At 33.4% G+C, this 18,502-nt stretch overlaps 1 protein-coding gene across 2 annotated transcripts in view; it reads right to left on the bottom strand.

The window, feature by feature from the left end:
- Nucleotides 1–18,502, bottom strand: part of LOC134721346 (importin-4-like) — a 338,068-nt gene that overhangs the window by 99,719 nt on the left and 219,847 nt on the right. For both annotated transcript variants that reach the window (XM_063584285.1, XM_063584286.1), the window contains exon 18: nucleotides 1,407–1,530. In XM_063584285.1, coding sequence (XP_063440355.1) covers nucleotides 1,407–1,530 — 124 coding nt within the window. The remainder of the gene's footprint in view (nucleotides 1–1,406; nucleotides 1,531–18,502) is intronic.

Below are 18,502 nucleotides of genomic sequence, written 5' to 3' on the forward strand. Positions count from 1 at the left end.
TCGAGAACTCGGATGATATTTGGGTCTTTAAAAATAGATGTAGCATGGATAGACTAATTCAGTTTTTTTTTATTGTGCTTTGATTCAACGACCCCATAGCTTCTATACATTCGGTAAGAGTATCTACAGGTTCTTGCTATCGTTTAACCCATTGCTTGCCATAATCCTCATCTGAATCCATCAGTATCTTCAAGTATAAACTGTTATTATCGTAATATTATTATAAATGAATTGTTAATGTATGACATACATCCAAAATTCTTCAGACAACAAGTAAATGTAAATCCAAGAACTATAAATAAACTCATCATAGATACAAGGACTAAATTTAGTATATACGCCACACGCGCGTTTCGTCTACTGAAGACTCATCAGTGACGCTCGAATCCAAAAAAGTTTAAAATGCCAAATAAAGTACGAATTAAACGCATTATACAACTGTTGCTAGCATCAAAACAGGTCTACATACATAAGTCATACATCTATTACTTTAACACACAATTTCTGTTGACACCACATATCAGAAAAGACAACAACATATCAAATATCAAAGAAGAAAAAAAGAGAAAACACCACAAAAACTAGCCAGGAAAATGCAGCCAAAGACACCAATTCTTAAAGACACAGAGAGAACTAACTGGTATTATACTGGCACGAAAATACAGATTTTGAAATATCAAAAGTTGCTGTTACAAAATTTTTGAAATTATTTAAAATGAGGGAATGTATCTCCCTCATACAAAGCTCTAATATCTTGCCCAATTTTTGTTTTTTTTTCGGTTTATAGATCTTCATCCTTTTAATAAGCTTTAGATTTTCAAATATTTTGGTCTCAAGCATTATTGAAGAGACTTGATTGACTTGACTTTTGGTGCAGAAAAATTGGTACTGTTTATGTTATTCATTGCAATATCTTTCTTTACACATTCACTTCTACCATGAAGCTTAGAAATTTTAGCCAAAAACAGTTTTAATGGCCTTCATGTGACAGTAGAGAGACAATGGTTTTTTTTAGTATGCATGTCTGTCTTTTAGTCTGTCCCTTATCAGGTTTAATATTTTGGTTTAAGAAAAGTTTCACAGAGGAGTTGTCCTAGCTCACACCAACCTTAACCATGTACACATGTTCAATATAATGTCAACTTTTAAAGTTATATACTGATTACTTAGGTATGTTTGGTTATTTGATAGCATTTTCAAAATTTAGGAAATAACCTTGAACTTTGCTTGTGATTTCAATTTCCTACAATGGATTTTAACTATAAAATACTTTACTTCGAAAACAAGAATAAATCAATATATTTTGCTGTTTCAAAGAAGAAGGTACATGTATGACAAAGAAAACAGTTAATACAGGGTGATTTTTTTTTAATCATATATTCCCATTTAGTTAGTTTACTACTTACACACATCTTCTAAGATCAGGATCATCAACTGTTTCTAACAAACTTATACCTAAAACTGCAGAGTCTTGTGCTAATGGCATAAACGTTTCGTTTCCTATTGATCTGGCGATCACAGCTAATGTATCTGAAAAAAGTATTTAATGTATAGATTTATTTTGGTCTAAGCCTTACTGTTGATTTTTATATTGATAATATGTAAGTATTTGCATGGCAATCCAAAGTCCCCTTCCGGTAAAATATTCACTGTTTTGGAACAAAATTCTACCTTGATCTATAGATTGTCATGGTGTAAACTATATAACAAAGATCAAGTCAATATCTTCAAGCACAACGAAAACCAGATGCTCGGCAGGGCGCATCTTTATATGACCGCAGAGTTCGAACCCTGAACAGATGGTGCAAGTATGGACACAACATTCAAGCTTAATACAGCTCTGAATTTGGATTGTGATTAAATAGTTGACACAACATAGGTTTCTGACACAGACTGAATGTGGTCTAAGAACTTTTAATACTTTTAAAAACACTTTTAAATTGGAAATCTACCTATTATGGTCTAATATCCAAAATCAAAATACATGGTTAGATTCAGCATATCAAAGAACCCCAAGAATTCAATTTTTTAAGAAATCTAATAAACTTCAATTTTGGACCCTTTAGACCAATTTAATAACTGGTCCTAAATATCAAAAATCTAAATACATATGATTAGATTCAGCATATCAAAGAACCCATATATTCAATTTTTGGTAAAATAATTTTGGACCCTTTGGACCTTAAGGTAGACCAATTTAGAAAACGGGACAAAATATTAAAATTCTGAATACACAATTAAATTTGGCATATCAAAGAATCCCTTTTTATTGATTTCTATTTACTTGTACTAAAGTTATTATTCTGAAACCATTTATCTTCGGACTACGTAGACGACGATGACTTGATACCATTATACGAGCAAAAAAAAATTAAAAACTGCATTTGACCCATATGTTCTATTTCTAGCCATGGCCGCCATGTCAGAACTTCGGATACAATTTGAAAAATAAGTACCGTAAGGAACATTCAGATAAAGTTTAAAAGTACAATGTATTAGGCCTGGAAGTTTCAAACGGGAAGATTTTTTAAATGTTAGCAATTGCCAAATATGATGAACAAATTGTGCAAAATTGTCTTCAAGGGCAATCACTCCTCGAGGGATCAAAAGACAAATTTGATGTCATTAAATGTTTGTAGAACAGTTGATGTAAATTTGAACACAACATTTTTTTGGCCCCTTTTTCCTAAACTTTTGGTACCATAACCCCCCAAATCTATCCCAACCTCCCTTTTATAGTATTGCACTTATCTATAGTTATAGTTAAGAAAACAAATGTGTCTCTGGATGGAGAGGACAAAATCATAGCATTACACGAACCAAAAAGTTTTCTGCAGCTGTATTTTTGTTTTTTCTGTTCATCTGAAAAGAAGTCATATAAAAAGGGTATGATTGCCAATGAGACAACTGTCCACAAGAAACCAAAATGACACAGACATTAACAACTATAGGTCACCGTACGGCCTTCAACAATGAGCAAAGCCCATACCGGATAGTCAGCTGTAAAAGGCCTCGATAAGACTGTAAAACAATTCCAACGACGAGAAAACTAACGGCCTTATTTATATAGAACTAGAGGTTTGCTCACCTTGGTCTATGTGCATATTAAACAATGGACACAGATAAATTCATGACAACGTTGTGTTTTGGTGATCGTGATGTGTTTGTAGATCCTACTTTACTGAACATTCTTTTTGCTACAATTATCTCTATCTATAATGAAATCGGCCCACTAATAACAGAGGAAAATATTTTCTAAAAACTTACAAACATTTATGAAAATTGTTAAAAAATAAAGGACAATCACTCCTCAAGGGGTAGACTGACAATTTTGGTCATGTTGACTTATTTGTAGATCTTACTATGCTGAATATTATTGCTGTTTACAATTTATCTCTATCTATACTAATATTCAAGATAATAACCAAAAACTGCAAAATTTCCTTAAAATTACTAATTCTGGGGCAGCAACCCAACAACAGGTTGTCTATTTTGTCTGAAAATTTCAGGGCAGATAGATCTTGACCTGATAAACAATTTAACTCCCTGTCAGATTTGCTCTTAATGCTTTGGTTTCAGAGATATAAGCCAAATTCTACATTTGACCCCTTTGTACTATATTTAGCCATGGTGGCCATATTGGTTGGTTGGCAGGGTCAAACCACGCATTTTTAAAAACTAGATACCCCAATGATGATTGTGGCCAAGTTTGGTTAAATTTGGCTCAGTAGTTTCAGACTAGACGATTTTTTTAAAAGAATACTAAAATTTTAGAAAAAAGTAAAAAAATGACTATAAAGGGCAATAAATTCTTAATGGGTCAATTTCCAATTTTGGTCATGTTGACTTATTTGTAGATCTTACTTTGCTGAACATTATTGCTGTTTACAATTTATCTCTTTCTGGAATAATATTCAAGATAATAACGAAATACTGCTAAATTTCCTTACAATTACTAATTCAGGGGCAGCAACCCAACAACAGGTTGTCCGAATTGTCTGAAATGTCAGAGCAGATAGATCTTGACATGATAAACAATTTAACTCCATGTCAGATTTACTCTAAATGCTTTGGTTTCAGAGATATAAGCCAAAATTTTTACTATTTGTAGCCATGGTGGCCATCTTGGTTGGTTGACAGGGTCACACCACACATTTTTAAAACTAGATTCCTCAATAATGATTTGGGCCAAGTTCGGTTAAAGGAGTAGATCCAGTAAGACCCCTTTTTGGCCCCAAAATGAAGCAGTTTAAAAAATTGTGACAATGTAATCTTTAAGCCATATTTTGGAAAGTAAAATGCTTCTGCTACATAAATATGAGCTGTTTTTGACAATACAATGTACACATATCGCGTTCTAGCATCAATAAGTCATGCTAAATTACTGAAATCTTCAAAATTGTAGCGTTTAGGTTAATTTTAAGACGGATTCCGAATGAAATGAAAGAGGCCGCATTCGTGTTCATTCATAATATTTAAATGTAAGTTGTATTTGATGATAATACAAAACATATATATAAAGGTTGAAATATAACACGGATGTAGCCACTTTTTTTTGGACAAAAAAACATCTAAAAAGTGACGTTTTTTTTTTATCTTATTTGATAGATTTTTCATATTCAAGCTTAAATCAGAGCGTTTTTAATGACTAAATCAGTTAAAATCTTTCACAAAAAAAATACTTTTGATATAAATTTTTTTCCAACTTTGCCAAATAAGGGGAGACAACTCAAATACAAGGGCAGATAATTCAGATAGTGTTACTTTTACAATAGAATGTGTTAGGAATTTACCCATTTTATTATGTAGCAAGAAAACGAGTACGGTGACCCCATTTTTTCTTCTTATTTTCTGAAAGAATAATATTTGAGCTATCTTCTTATATTTTATCTCAAAATTCTATGGTGCAGTTTTCGTTTTATGACCGAAATTTGGGATTTCCATGCATATTCTATACAAAATTTGACAATTTTGCGCGACCTGTAGTGTGAAAATAAGTCCGGTGACCCATTCTTTTTATTAATGTTCTTAAACAAGCAGGATATAAACTACAATTTGGCAAGTTATTAAGAAATTCTATGGATTATGATTTAGACACCCCATCTACCTTAAGTGTTTAAAAAGTGTCCAAAAACTTTCGTTAGATGAACCTGAAATCTGGACCTTACCGGACCTACTCCTTTGGTCCAGTAGTTTCAGAGGAGAAGATTTTTGTAAAAGTTTACAGACGACGGACGCCAAGTGATGAGAATAGCTCTGACTTGACCTTTCAGGTCAGGTGAGCTAAAAATGAACGAAAAACAAATATGTAACACATAAAAAAACGACAACGACTGAATTAAATGCTCCTGACTTGGGACAGGCACATACATAAATAATGTGGCGGGGTTAAACATGTTAGCGGGATCCCAACCCTCCCCTAACCTGGGACAGTTTGCAAAAGCATAAATTATTCTAAATAATAGGGATGTTCTGGTAACTAACAGAAAACTCTTGCCGTTTTTGGTACAACTTTTTTTTATCTTTTGGTCCTCGATGCTGTTCAACTTTGTACTTGTTTCGGCTTTCAAAATTTTGTATTTGGGTGTCACTAGTAGGTCTTGTGTGGACAAAATACACTTCTTGCGTATTAAAATTTTGAACTTGTTGCCTTTTGTTGGCTGTTGTTCGTGTGATTCTTTTTCAATTGTGTTCTCCAATTTATTTATATTGTAGTCCTGTGTTGTCATTTTGATGTTATATTTCACATGGCCATAAAAGTGCGAGGTTTGGTATGCCACAAAACCAGGTTCAACCCACCATTTTTTCCCTTTAAAAATGCCCTGTAGCAAGTCATGGCCATTGTTATATTATAGTTCGTTTCTGTGTGTATTACATTTTAACGTTGTGTCGTTTGTTTTCTTTAATTTATGAGTGTAAATTCACATTGCGATAAGACGTGTTACGGTACTTGTCTATCCCAAATTCATGTATTTGGTTTTGAAGTTATATTTGTTATTTGTCTGATGCTCGGTCCGTTTCTGTGTATGTAACATTTTAGTGTTATGTCGTTGTTCTCCTCTTATATTTAAAGCGTTTAACTCGGTTTTAGTTTGTTACCCCGATTTTGTTTTTTGTCCATGGATTTATGAGTTTTGAACAGCGGTATACTACTGTTGCCTTTATTTATCACCACCGGACCGGAATCTCTGCTGGTTGACAATCTGTCCCCGAGGATTTTACCAGTCCGGTAGCCTCACAGCATGAAAACTAGTAGAACAAAAAATAGTATACTGGATGACACGAAACTCAGGATAAAAATGTGTCAGTCGGCTGTTGTCAAGGACACAACAGCACCGATTTTATCAGGTGTCCCCAGGATCATCTGAAATGATGTTATGAAAATGACACATGTGCAGTCTTCTGAATCCTCATTGTACTTTTCAGACAAGTTTAAATATATTCGGCCGTGTTCTGTTCACCTTTCAGATATTCTAGATTTCAATGACAACCATCAATATTGCTCTATTTCAAAATGTAACCTTAAAAATTGTAAAACCTGTAATATACTAATACTTGATACACACTTTCAAAGTAATTTAACCCCCAAAAATTATAATACACATAGTCATGAGGATTTGAATTGCACTGCTTCCAATATTGTATACGGTATTGAATGTTCTCTTTGTGGATTGATCTACGTCGGGGAAACTCGACAAAGACTCAATTTTAGGTTGAATGATCATCGGTCTAATGTAAATGATCCTAATAACAACAAATTTCTCTATAAACATTTCAATTAGCCTGACCATTCTATTGTTTCAATGAAAGTCCAGATTATAGAGAAAATATATCATCCAACAAATGACCCCATATTGAGTACACCATATCGTTTACAAAGAGAAGACTTTTGGAAAAGAGAGTTGGGAACAGCCATTCCCTATGGATTCAATGACAAAATTGATGGTGTACGTATTTTGTCTAGTCCCAGGTGTAGCACCGTCAATACATTACAATTATTTCATACTTGTGCTCGACGAAATAGAAGTCATGGTCATAGAAAATATATACCACCTGCTGTACACACCGTGACAATTGATAGTCTATTAACGTCTGTTCAAAACCCTTTAGGAATTCATCATATTAAAACTAAATTATAGTCCATTCCATTGTCAAAACTTTCTTTACTATTTCAAGATCTCCAAAATACTTCCGTTACTGATTCTCGTTCTATTTTGTACAGATTAGTTGCAATTATCATGGACATTGCTAACCATAGACTATTCAAATCCGTATCGACTACATCCAATAGTGAGGAAAAACGTTTTTTTTTTTTTAAGTAGAATTTGCCAATTAAGGTTTAGATGCTGTAAATATTAGCAATACTTTCCACCAAAAATTTGTACCTGATTACTTCAAAAATAAAGCTACACCTGTTATTTCTTATACTTCCACCAAGTATATTGCATTCACGATTTTCAACCACAAGAGAGTTTTAGAGGCTTTTAACCTCAAAGATACAAAATCCAAGCCTCTGGATTGCTCATGTACATCGTCACAATACAATTACAGTCCAGCTGGTCATATTATTACTGGTGACCTTGGCATCGTTACCGATGTTAGCCAAGGGACCAAAATATAGAATCCCCCAGCCCATCAACTGGGAAAAGAATTTCAAGTTACTAATGGATGCAGTTTTTCTGCAAGAAAATGGGTAAAGCGCGAACCAGACGAACCAATACTGGACACTTTGTCTGAATGGGTCAAAGCTATTCGATCATCCATTCAGAGGCGCATACAAAAACTACGATGTAATATGAGTACTCAAGTTTCTAACCCTTTCAAGAATCCGGAGGTTGTGGATTTTTTTTTATCCTCTTTGCATGACAAATATGTTGTTTTTCCAGCAGATAAAGTCTCCAATAATATTGTCTTCATATGTAAAAAAACATTATTTGCAATGTCTCACTACAGAGCTTGGAATTGATAAAACTACTGGTAATCCTACATATACCTTAATATCATTTACCAAGGACGAAATTTTACAAAATCATAAATCTGTCCTTCTTTCTTTTGGTATCAACATCAAAGAAAACGAAGAAAACTTGCCTTCATTATACTGGATACCTAAATTACACAAAAATCCATATATAGAACGATACATAGCTGGGTCTTCAAAATGTTCGACTAAACATCTTTCTAAAGTACTGACTACTATTCATTCGACAGTTAAACATTGGCTTCAAAAATATTGTGAGGAGATATATTCTATAAGTGGTGTTAACCGGATGTGGATTCTCAAAAATTCGAAAGATCTACTGCTTAACCTTCGATCACAATCTTTGCAATTTTGCAGCAACATAAATACTTTTGATTTTTCTACGCTATATACTACTATACCCCATGCTCAGCTGAAAGATCGACTACACCATCTCATAAAACAGAGCTTTTTTCTATAAAAATGGAATTCATAGATACAAATTTCTTGATTTGGGTTACAATAATTCATATTTTGTGGAGAATCACACTGAATCTTCCAGAAAATATACTGAAGATGATATTATCAAAATGCTGGACTTTTTGATCGACAATATATTTGTTGAGTTTGGAGGATTTATATTTCAACAGACAGTCGGTATTCCAATGGGTACTAATTGTGAACCCCTACTAGCTGATTTTTTTTTGTACTCGTATGAAGCAGAATTCATTCAGAACCTTCTAAAAGACAAAAGGAAAAAGGCACCTTGCGAAATTCTTTAATTTTACTTTCCGATATATTGATGATGTTTTATCATTGAATAACCCATATTTCAGCCAATACTTACATCTCATATATCCCAGTGAACTTGAAATTAAGAATACTACTGATACTAAAAGGACTGCTTCATACCTTGATCTTTTCCTCAATATTGACGAAGATGGACGACTTCACACGAAAATCTATGATAAACGGGACGATTTCAACTACCCAATTATCAATTTCCCATTTCTCAGCAGTAACATACCCTCTGCCCCTTTGTATGGTGTTTACATATCACAATTGATACGTTATTCTCGTGCTTGTTTACACTATACGGACTTCATATACAGGAGTGTGCTCCTAACGCAGAAACTGCTCCGACAAAGTTATGAGGAGGGCAGATTAAAATTGACACTCCGTAAATTTTATGGACACCATCACGAATTGGTGGATCCATCCGATGTGTCTTTGACCAAACTAGCTAAGGATATTTTTACCACATGGTAGATTGCTGTTTGTCATTATGTCGTCTAATCTTTTAATTACCAAACGTGACTTATTCTCAAATGTGACTGTTTTGCTGAGTGTGAATTCGCATTACTTTAAGACGTGGTACGGTACTTGTCTATCCCAAATTCATGTATTTAGTTTAAATGTTTAATGTTATATTTGTAATTCTCATTGGATTTTGTCAAATGTGTTGACGTCCTTTCTATTGTATTTATGTGTTATGGTAGAGAAAATTGATCACCGCCTTCATTTGTTGGATTTGACTTCGTTCAGCGTGATCAGTACGATATTTTACGTTTGAAGATGGATTCAAGACAAACCGGACATGGCATTGTAATATAGTTAATTGCTGCCTTAGTTTGCTGTTGATAAGTATTGAAATGTGCTTTGTTGTTGAGTGCAGTGTCAGTGTTAGTCTTACTTCAATCCTAATTCTATCTTATTCATTCTAATGTGACGTCGTTTTTCATTTTTTGATGATCTGTTTTACAAATTCAAATGACGTAAATTTTTGCGTCATTTTTTACAGTTTCAAATATGACGTCACCTGGCGTTGAGGTTTAATCTTATTCGGATGTGCCTACTTTTGTGTTTCAAATGTCTGGTTATGTAATGTATTTCATTTGTTTCCTGTAATTAGTTAATACTTCAGTTTTATCATGTACATCTGTTGTATAGTCATTTTATAAAATTTACTGTTTGCAAAAGTATAAATTATTCTAAATAATAGGGATGTTCTGGTTACTAACAGAAAACCCTTGACGTTTTTGGCACAACTTTTTTTATCTTTTGGTCCTCGATGCTCTTCAATTTTGTACTTGTTTCGGGTTTCAAACTTTTGTATCTGGGCGTCACTAATAGGTCTTGTGTGGACAAAATTCACTTCTGGCGTATTAAAATTTTGAACTTGTTGCCTTTTGTTGGCTGTTGTTCGTGTGATTCTTTGTCAATTGTGTTCTCCAATTTATTTATATTGTAGTCCTGTGTTGTCATTTTGATGTTATATTTCACATGGCCATAAACGTGCGAGGTTTGGCATGCCACAAAACAAGGTTCAACCCACCATTTTTATCCCTTAAAAAATGCCCTGTAGCAAGTCAGGAATATGGCCATTGTTATATAAAAAGTAAAAACACAAAAATACTGAACTCCGAGGAAAATTCAACCAATTGCGCCGAAGGGCGCAGCTTTATACGACCGCAGAGGTTGAACTCTGAACGGTTGGGGCAAGTATGGACACAACATTTAAGCTGGATACAGCTCTAAATTTGGATTGTGATTAAATAGTTGACACAGCATAGGTTTCTGACACAGAATGAATGTGGTCTAATGAACTTAAAATTTTTGTTTTGCCTTTAAGCAATTCACTATGCTGTTGAATATTAATCCTCTCAAAAAAATGGTTGAAGAATTTTTTTTTATTTATGAAATTTCAAATGAGAAAAATTGAATTCCCCCCCCCCCCCCCCCCAATTTTTTTTCTTCACATCCCCCTTTCATTTATTCCAAAACTAATCACAATTCAAATTTATAATGGAGTTTGCAACAATAATTACTCATTTAAATACATCGTAAAATATTAAAATGTAAAAATGTGCTTGTTATCACTGAATGGTAAAGATTGTCTTAATTGATCAGTTGGTAGTAAAAGTGAATATACATTGTATATTGTATAAAACAATGATTTTAGTTGATTCATCTACCTATTCTCGACAAAGAAAGATAACTCCAATTGAAATTCTTGCTATTGCACAATATTGTGCACTTATATATTTCTTGCTATAGCGCAATACTGTGCAATTGAAAATACTTGCTATTGCACAATACTGTGCAATTGAAGATTTCTTGCTATTGCGCAATACTGTGCAATTGGAAATTTCTTGTTATTGCTGAGTACTGTGCAATTGAAAATTTCTTGCAATTGCACAATACTTAATATAATAATTTTAGATCCCGATTTGGACCAACTTGAAAACTGGGCCAATAATAAAAAATCTAAGTACATGTTTGGATTCAGCATATCAAAGAACCCCAAGAATTCATTTTTTGTTAAAATCAAACTAAGTTTAATTTTGGACCCTTTGGACTTTAATGTAGACCAATTTGAAAACAGGACCAAAAATCAAGAATTTACATACACAGTTAGATATGGCATATCAAAGAACCCCATTTATTCAATTTTTGATAAAATCAAACAAAGTTTGATTTTGGACCCTTATTTGGACCAACTTGAAAACTGGGCCAATAATCAAAAATCTAAGTTCATTTTTAGATTCAGCATATCAAAGAACCCCAAGAATTCATTTTTTGTTAAAATCAAACTAAGTTTAATTTTGGACCCTTTGGACTTTAATGTAGACCAATTTGAAAACAGGACCAAACATCAAGAATTTACATACACAGTTAGATATGGCATATCAAAGAACCCCATTTATTCAATTTTTGATAAAATCAAACAAAGTTTGATTTTGGACCCTTATTTGGACCAACTTGAAAACTGGGCCAATAATCAAAAATCTAAGTACATTTTTAGATTCAGCCTATCAAAGAACCCCAAGGATTCAATTTTTTTGAAAATCAGACTAAGTTTAATTTTGGACCCTTTGGACCTTAATGTAGACCAATTTGAAAATGAGACCAAAAATTAAGAATCTACATACACAGTTAGATTCGGCATATCAAAGAACCCCAATTATTCAATTTTTGATGAAATCAAACAAAGTTTAATTTTGGACCCTTTGGGCCCCTTATTCCTAAACTGTTAGGACCAAAACTCCAAAAATCAATACCAACCTTCCTTTTATGGTCATAAACCTTGTGTTAAAATTTCATAGATTTCTATTTAATTATACTAAAGGTGTAACACCACTAATTCAGGCCCGGCCAGAAAGCACATACCAGAAAGTAGTACATATTTAACACAAAATAGTTCCTACGCATGGACATAACTTTCAAAACTTTTAGAATATTTTATTAATTTTGGTATCAAATGAAAGCTGCATGACTGGTGATCATTGTAGAACAATTTTTGACTGATAAATTTGAATAATAAAAAAATGGCATGAAATTTAAAAAAGAGGGTACATTTTGCCTTTTTGTCATATCGTAAGTACCTGTTTTGGTACATCCGAAGTTCCTGGAACCAGTTCTTTCTTATATGCCATGTAAGGTATGTTGATTTTTTCAGTACAGGACACCAGAAGGTGTTGCTTTGACATGCAATGATTGTCACTTTATCTGAACTTAAAATAAAAGAGGTGTGCCTGCTTGAAACGGAGGAATTTAACATAGAAAGCAATGGGACCATGAATTAGTGGTGTACTTTCAAAAAGTTATGGTATGAAAAACAAAAAAAATGCTTATTTGGACCCCTTTTTGGCCCCTTATTCCTAAACTGTAAGGACCAACACCTCTCAAAATCAATACCGATCTTCTTTTTGTGGTCATACACCTTCTGATTAAATTTCATAGATTTCCATTCACTAATACTAAAGTTATGGTGCAAAAAAGTTGATTCAACTACTATTCTATACAAAGAAAGATAACTCCAATTGATTTCTATTTACTTAAAAACCAAGAAAAATGCTTATTTGGACCCCTTTTTGGCCCCTAATTCTAAACTGTTAGAACCAAAACTCCCAAAATCAATCCCAACCTTCCTTTTGTGGTTATGACCTTGTGTCAAAATTTTATAGATTTCTATTTACTTAAACTAAAGTTACTGTGTGAAAAAAAGAATATGCTTATTTGGGCCCTTTTTGGCCCCTAATTCCTAAAATGTTGGAATCAAACCTCCCAACCTTCCTTTTGTGGTCATAAACCTTGTGTTAAAATTTCATAGATTTCTATTCCCTTTTACTAAAGTTAGAGTGCGAAAACTAAAAGTATTCGGACGACGAGGACGACGAGGACGACGAGGCAGACGACGACGCCAACGTGATAGCAATATACGACGAAAATTTTTCAAATGTTGCGGTCGTATTAAAAGGAAAATCCAAAATCAAAAGGCAAAATCAAAAGTCCATACACATCAAACGAATGGATAACAACTGTCATATTCCTGACTTGGTACAGGCATTTTCTATTGTAGAAAATGGTGGATTGAACCTGGTTTTATAGCTAGCTAAACCTCTCACTTGAATGACAGTCGCATCAAATTCCATAACATTGTCAACGATGTATGAACAAAACAAACATACTATTATAGTGTTTCTGTGTGTATTACATTTTAACGTTTTGTCGTTTGTTTTCTCTTATTTTTGAGTGTAAATTCAAATTGCTCCTGACTTGGTACAGGCACATACATAAATAATGTGGCGGCGTTAAACATGTTAGCGGGATCCTAACCCTCCCTTAACCTGGGACAGTTTGCCAAAGTATAAATTATTCTAAATAATAGGGATGTTCTGGTAACTAACAGAAAACCCTTGCCGTTTTTGGCACAACTTTTTGATCTTTTGGTCCTCGAAGCTGTTCAACTATATACTTGTTTCGGCTTTCAAACTTTTGTATCTGTGTGTCACTAGTAGGTCTTGTGTGGACAAAATGCACTTCTGGCGTATTAAAATTTTGAACTTGTTGCCTTTTGTTGGCTGTTGTTCGTGTGATTCTTTGTCAATTGTGTTCTCCAATTTATTTATATTGTAGTCCTGTGTTGTCATTTTGATGTTATATTTCACATGGCCATAAAAGTGCGAGGTTTGGCATGCCACAAAATAAGGTTCAACCCACCATTTTTTTTCCTTTAAAAATTGCCCTGTAGCAAGTCAGGAATATGGCCATTGTTATATTATAGTGTTTCTGTGTGTATAACATTTTAACGTTTTGTCGTTTGTTTTCTCTTATTTTTGAGTGTAAATTCAAATTGCTCCTGACTTGGGACAGGCACATACATAAATTATGTGGCGGCGTTAAACATGTAAGCGGGATCATGACCCTCCCCCTAACCTGGGACAGTTTGCAAAAGTATAAATTATTCTAAATAGAAGGGATGTTCTGGTAACTAACAGAAAATCCTTGCCGTTTTTGGCAAAACTTTTTTGATCTTTTGGTCCTCGAAGCTGTTCAACTATGTACTTGTTTCGGCTTTCAAACTTTTGTATCTTGGCGTCACTAGTAGGTCTTGTGTGGACAAAATGCACTTCTGGCGTATTAAATTTTTTAATTTGTTGCCTTTTGTTGGCTGTTGTTCGTGTGATTCTGTGTCAATTGTGTTCTCCAATATATTTATATTGTAGTCCTGTGTTGTCATTTTGATGTTATTTTTCACACGGCTTATAAAAGTGCGAGGCTTGGCATGCCACAAAACAAGGTTCAATCCACCATTTATTTTTCCTTTAAAAATTGCCCTGTAGCAAGTCAGGAATATGGCCATTGTTATATTGTAGTGTTTCTGTGTGCATTACATTTTAACGTTTTGTCGTTTGTTTTCTCTTATTTTTGAGTGTAAATTCAAAATGCGATAAGACGTGACACTGTACTTGTCTATCTCAAATTCATGTATTTGGTTTTGATGTTATATTTGTTATTCTCGTGGGATTTTGTCTGATGCTCGGTCCGTGTCTGTGTGTGTTACATTTTAGTGTTATGTCGTTGTTCTTCTCTTATATCTAATGCGTTTCCCTCGGTTTTAGTTTGTTACCCCGATTTAGAATTTTGTCCTTGTATTTATGAGTTTTGAACAGCGGTGTACTACTGTTGCCTTTATGTATAACAATACAAAATAAGAACAGACTATTAAAATCAGTTGAAAAAGGCTTAACTCATCAGATGGACAAAAATACAAGTGGACGTGCCCCGGTACTTATACATCCCGACACAAAAATTCACAATGAACAGATCTGAGAGTACTCGCAGTTATCTGACAGCTAGTTCAAAGCCACTAACAACTAATAAAAAAATCATGCATCTAAGAATAAGTTCGGTTAGGGTGATATTTGACCCCAATTTTAAAATTGAATGGTACAAGATAAAATATGTTTTAAATTGTTTTAAAGACATGTGAGAAAGTAAAATAGAACAATTTGTGTCAAATTTTTATTCTTAAACATTGATTTCTACATCCAAACTAGGTTCAAATAAGAGATTTTGACTATATTTAACAAAATTGGCGGGATTTCAAACAAATTTAGGACAAGGAAACATAGAGCGCAGGCATCATAGAACTAAATATTCAATTTAAACATGTAAAATGCAATAACAAATATTGTGTTCAAAGATCTGTTTTGTCGACGTATGTGCTGTATGTTTCCTGTCCAATGATCCATGAAAAATTTACCAATTTTCATTGATTTTCCATGGAAAATAAAAATTAGTACTGTTTGTGACGTCATCAGTAAATTTTCAACAAAAAGGTTCATTTTCTATCTAGTCAATGTATTGGCTATGATTCATTGTGATATTGGTCATAAATACTTTTTTGAAATTAAAAGTAAACCAGATGCTCCACAGGACGCAGCTTTATACGACTGCAGAGCTTGATATAGCCCTAATAAAATTGAGAAAGGAAATGGTTAATATGTCAAAGCGACAACCACCGACCATGGAGCAAATAACAGCCGAAGGCAACCAATGGGTCTTCAATGTAGCGAGAAATCCCGCACCCGTAGGTGTCCTTCAGCTGGCCCCTAAAAATATGCATAATAGTACAGTGATAATGGACGTCATACTAAACTCCGAATTATACACAAGAAACTAAAATTTAAAATCATACAAGACTAACAAAGGCCAGAGGCTCCTGACTTGGGACAGGCGCAAAATTGCGGCGGGGTTTAACATGTTTATGAGATCTCAACCCTCCCCCTATACCTCTAGCCAATGTAGAAAAGTAAAAGAATAACAATACGCACATTAAAATATTCAGTTCAAGAGAAGTCCGAGTCCGATGTCAAAAGATGTAACAAAATAAAAAAAATAAAATGACAATAATACATAAATAACAACAGACTACTAGCAGTTAACTGACATGCCAGCTCCAGACCTCAATTAAACTGATTGAAAGATTATGTCTTCATCATATGAATATCAGGCACAATCCCTCCCATTAGGGGTTTAGTATCATACTATCATAAAATATATGAGAAGAACATAACCCGTGTCATGCCAACAACTGTTTTTTTAGAAATAAATGTGTTTAGTTCCGATGCAAAGACCCTATCAGTGAATCAATATTAAAGCAAAAATATGCAATCTTTAATGACCTGACAACAGTATCGTAACTATATCCCCTTCTAATAAGTCTATTTAAAGGTTTTGTTAGTTTCTGAGGAGAATACTGACATTTTTGTGCTGTATAAAGAATATTTCCATAAAAAATTGGATGTGAAATACCTGAACGTATAAGATGTCTGCATGTTGAGTTATATTTACGAATTATTTCCTTATACCGGTGATAAAATTTAGTAAATGTTTTGTTTGTGATATCGAAAACATGGATTGTGATTAAATAGTTGACATAGCATAGGTTTTTGACACAGAATGAAAAAGGTCTAATAAACTTAACAATTTTTTGTTTTTGCTTTTGAGCAATAAACTATGCTGTTGAATATAAAATCGCCTCAAAACAAATATTTGAAGAGATTTTCTTTTTAATTTCTGAAATCTGAAATGAGAAAAATTGTACCCCCTCCATTTTTTTTTAACCTACCCCTTTCCCTTATTTCAAAAATAATCTCAATTCAAATTTCTAATGGAGTTTGCAACAATAACTGCTCATTTAAATTCATCATAAAATATTAAAATATAAAATGACATACAGTCATGGTTAAAATTCATATTAATTAATTGTAACTTCTAAAAATAAATCTGCAGCTAATGATCTAAAGACAATACTAACTTCGATATTATTATATGTAACTAAATCACAGTATTTGATGTTTTTGGAAATTCATACTAGAACAAGCAAATAGTTATCAAAAGTACCAGGATTATAATTTTATACGCCAGACGCGAGTTTCGTCTACATAAGACTCATCAGTGACGCTCAGATCGAAATAGTTAAAAAGCCAAATAAATACAAAGTTGAAGAGCATTGAGGATCAAAAATTCCAAAAAGTTGTGCCAAATACGGCTAAGGTAATCTACTCCTGGGGTAAAAAAATCCTTAGTTTTTCAAAAATTTCAAAGTTTTGTAAACAGAAAATTTATAAAAATGACCATATAATTGATATTCATGTCAACACCGAAGTGCTGACTACTGGGCTGGTGATACCCTCGGGGACGAAACGTCCACCAGCAGTGGCATCGACCCAGTGGTGTAAATAGTTATCAAAAGTACCAGGATTATAATTTTATACGCCAGACGCGCGTTTCGTCTACATAAGACTCATCAGTGACGCTCAGATCGAAATAGTTAAAAAGCCAAATAAATACAAAGTTGAAGAGCATTGAGGATAAAAAATTCCAAAAAGTTACAATTAGCAAAGAGTACCAACATAAAAAAACAAAGCTAAAGTAATTGTCCATGAACCAGGAAACTCTTGTTTTCCCCCTTTTTTGCCCCTAATTTCTAACCAGATTGATTCATAAGACCACAACTTAATCCCTAACCATCATTTTGTGGTGTGGAAACTTGTGATACAATTTCAGGCAATTATATACACTGTTTCACAAGTTATTGTCTGGACACTAGAAACATGCTTAGTTGGGCCCCTTTTCCCTTTATATTCCTAAACCAAATGGACCATAACACCCAAAATAAATCCAAACCTTCCTTTTTGTAGTTTCAAACATTGTGTATAAAATATAATTATATTTACTTATACTTAAGTTATTGGCAAAGGAGTAGGTTCAGTAAGACCCCTTTTTGGCCCCAAAATGAAGCAGTTTAAAAAAAAAAATGTGACATTGTAATCTTTAAGCTATATTTTGGAAAGTAAAATGCTTCTGCTACATAAATATGAGCTGTTTTTGACAATACAATGTACACATATCGCGTTCTAGCATCAATAAGTCATGCTAAATTACTGAAATCTTCAAAATTGTAGCGTTTAGGTTAATTTTAAGACGGTTTCCGAATGAAATGAAAGTGGCCGCATTCGTGTTCATTCATAATATTTAAATGTAAGTTGTATTTGATGATAATACAAAACATATATAAAGGTTGAGGATGATCAAGGATGCGGCCACTTTTATTTTTGACCAAAAAACATCTAAAAAGTGACGTGTTTTTTTTTTTATCATATTTGATAGATTTTTCATATTCAAGCTTGAATCAGAGCGTTTTATAATGACTAAATCAGTTAAAATCTTTCACATAAATTAATCCAATAATTG

This window comes from Mytilus trossulus, chromosome 6 (assembly GCF_036588685.1).
Source record: "Mytilus trossulus isolate FHL-02 chromosome 6, PNRI_Mtr1.1.1.hap1, whole genome shotgun sequence".
NCBI lineage: Eukaryota > Metazoa > Mollusca > Bivalvia > Mytilida > Mytilidae > Mytilus > Mytilus trossulus.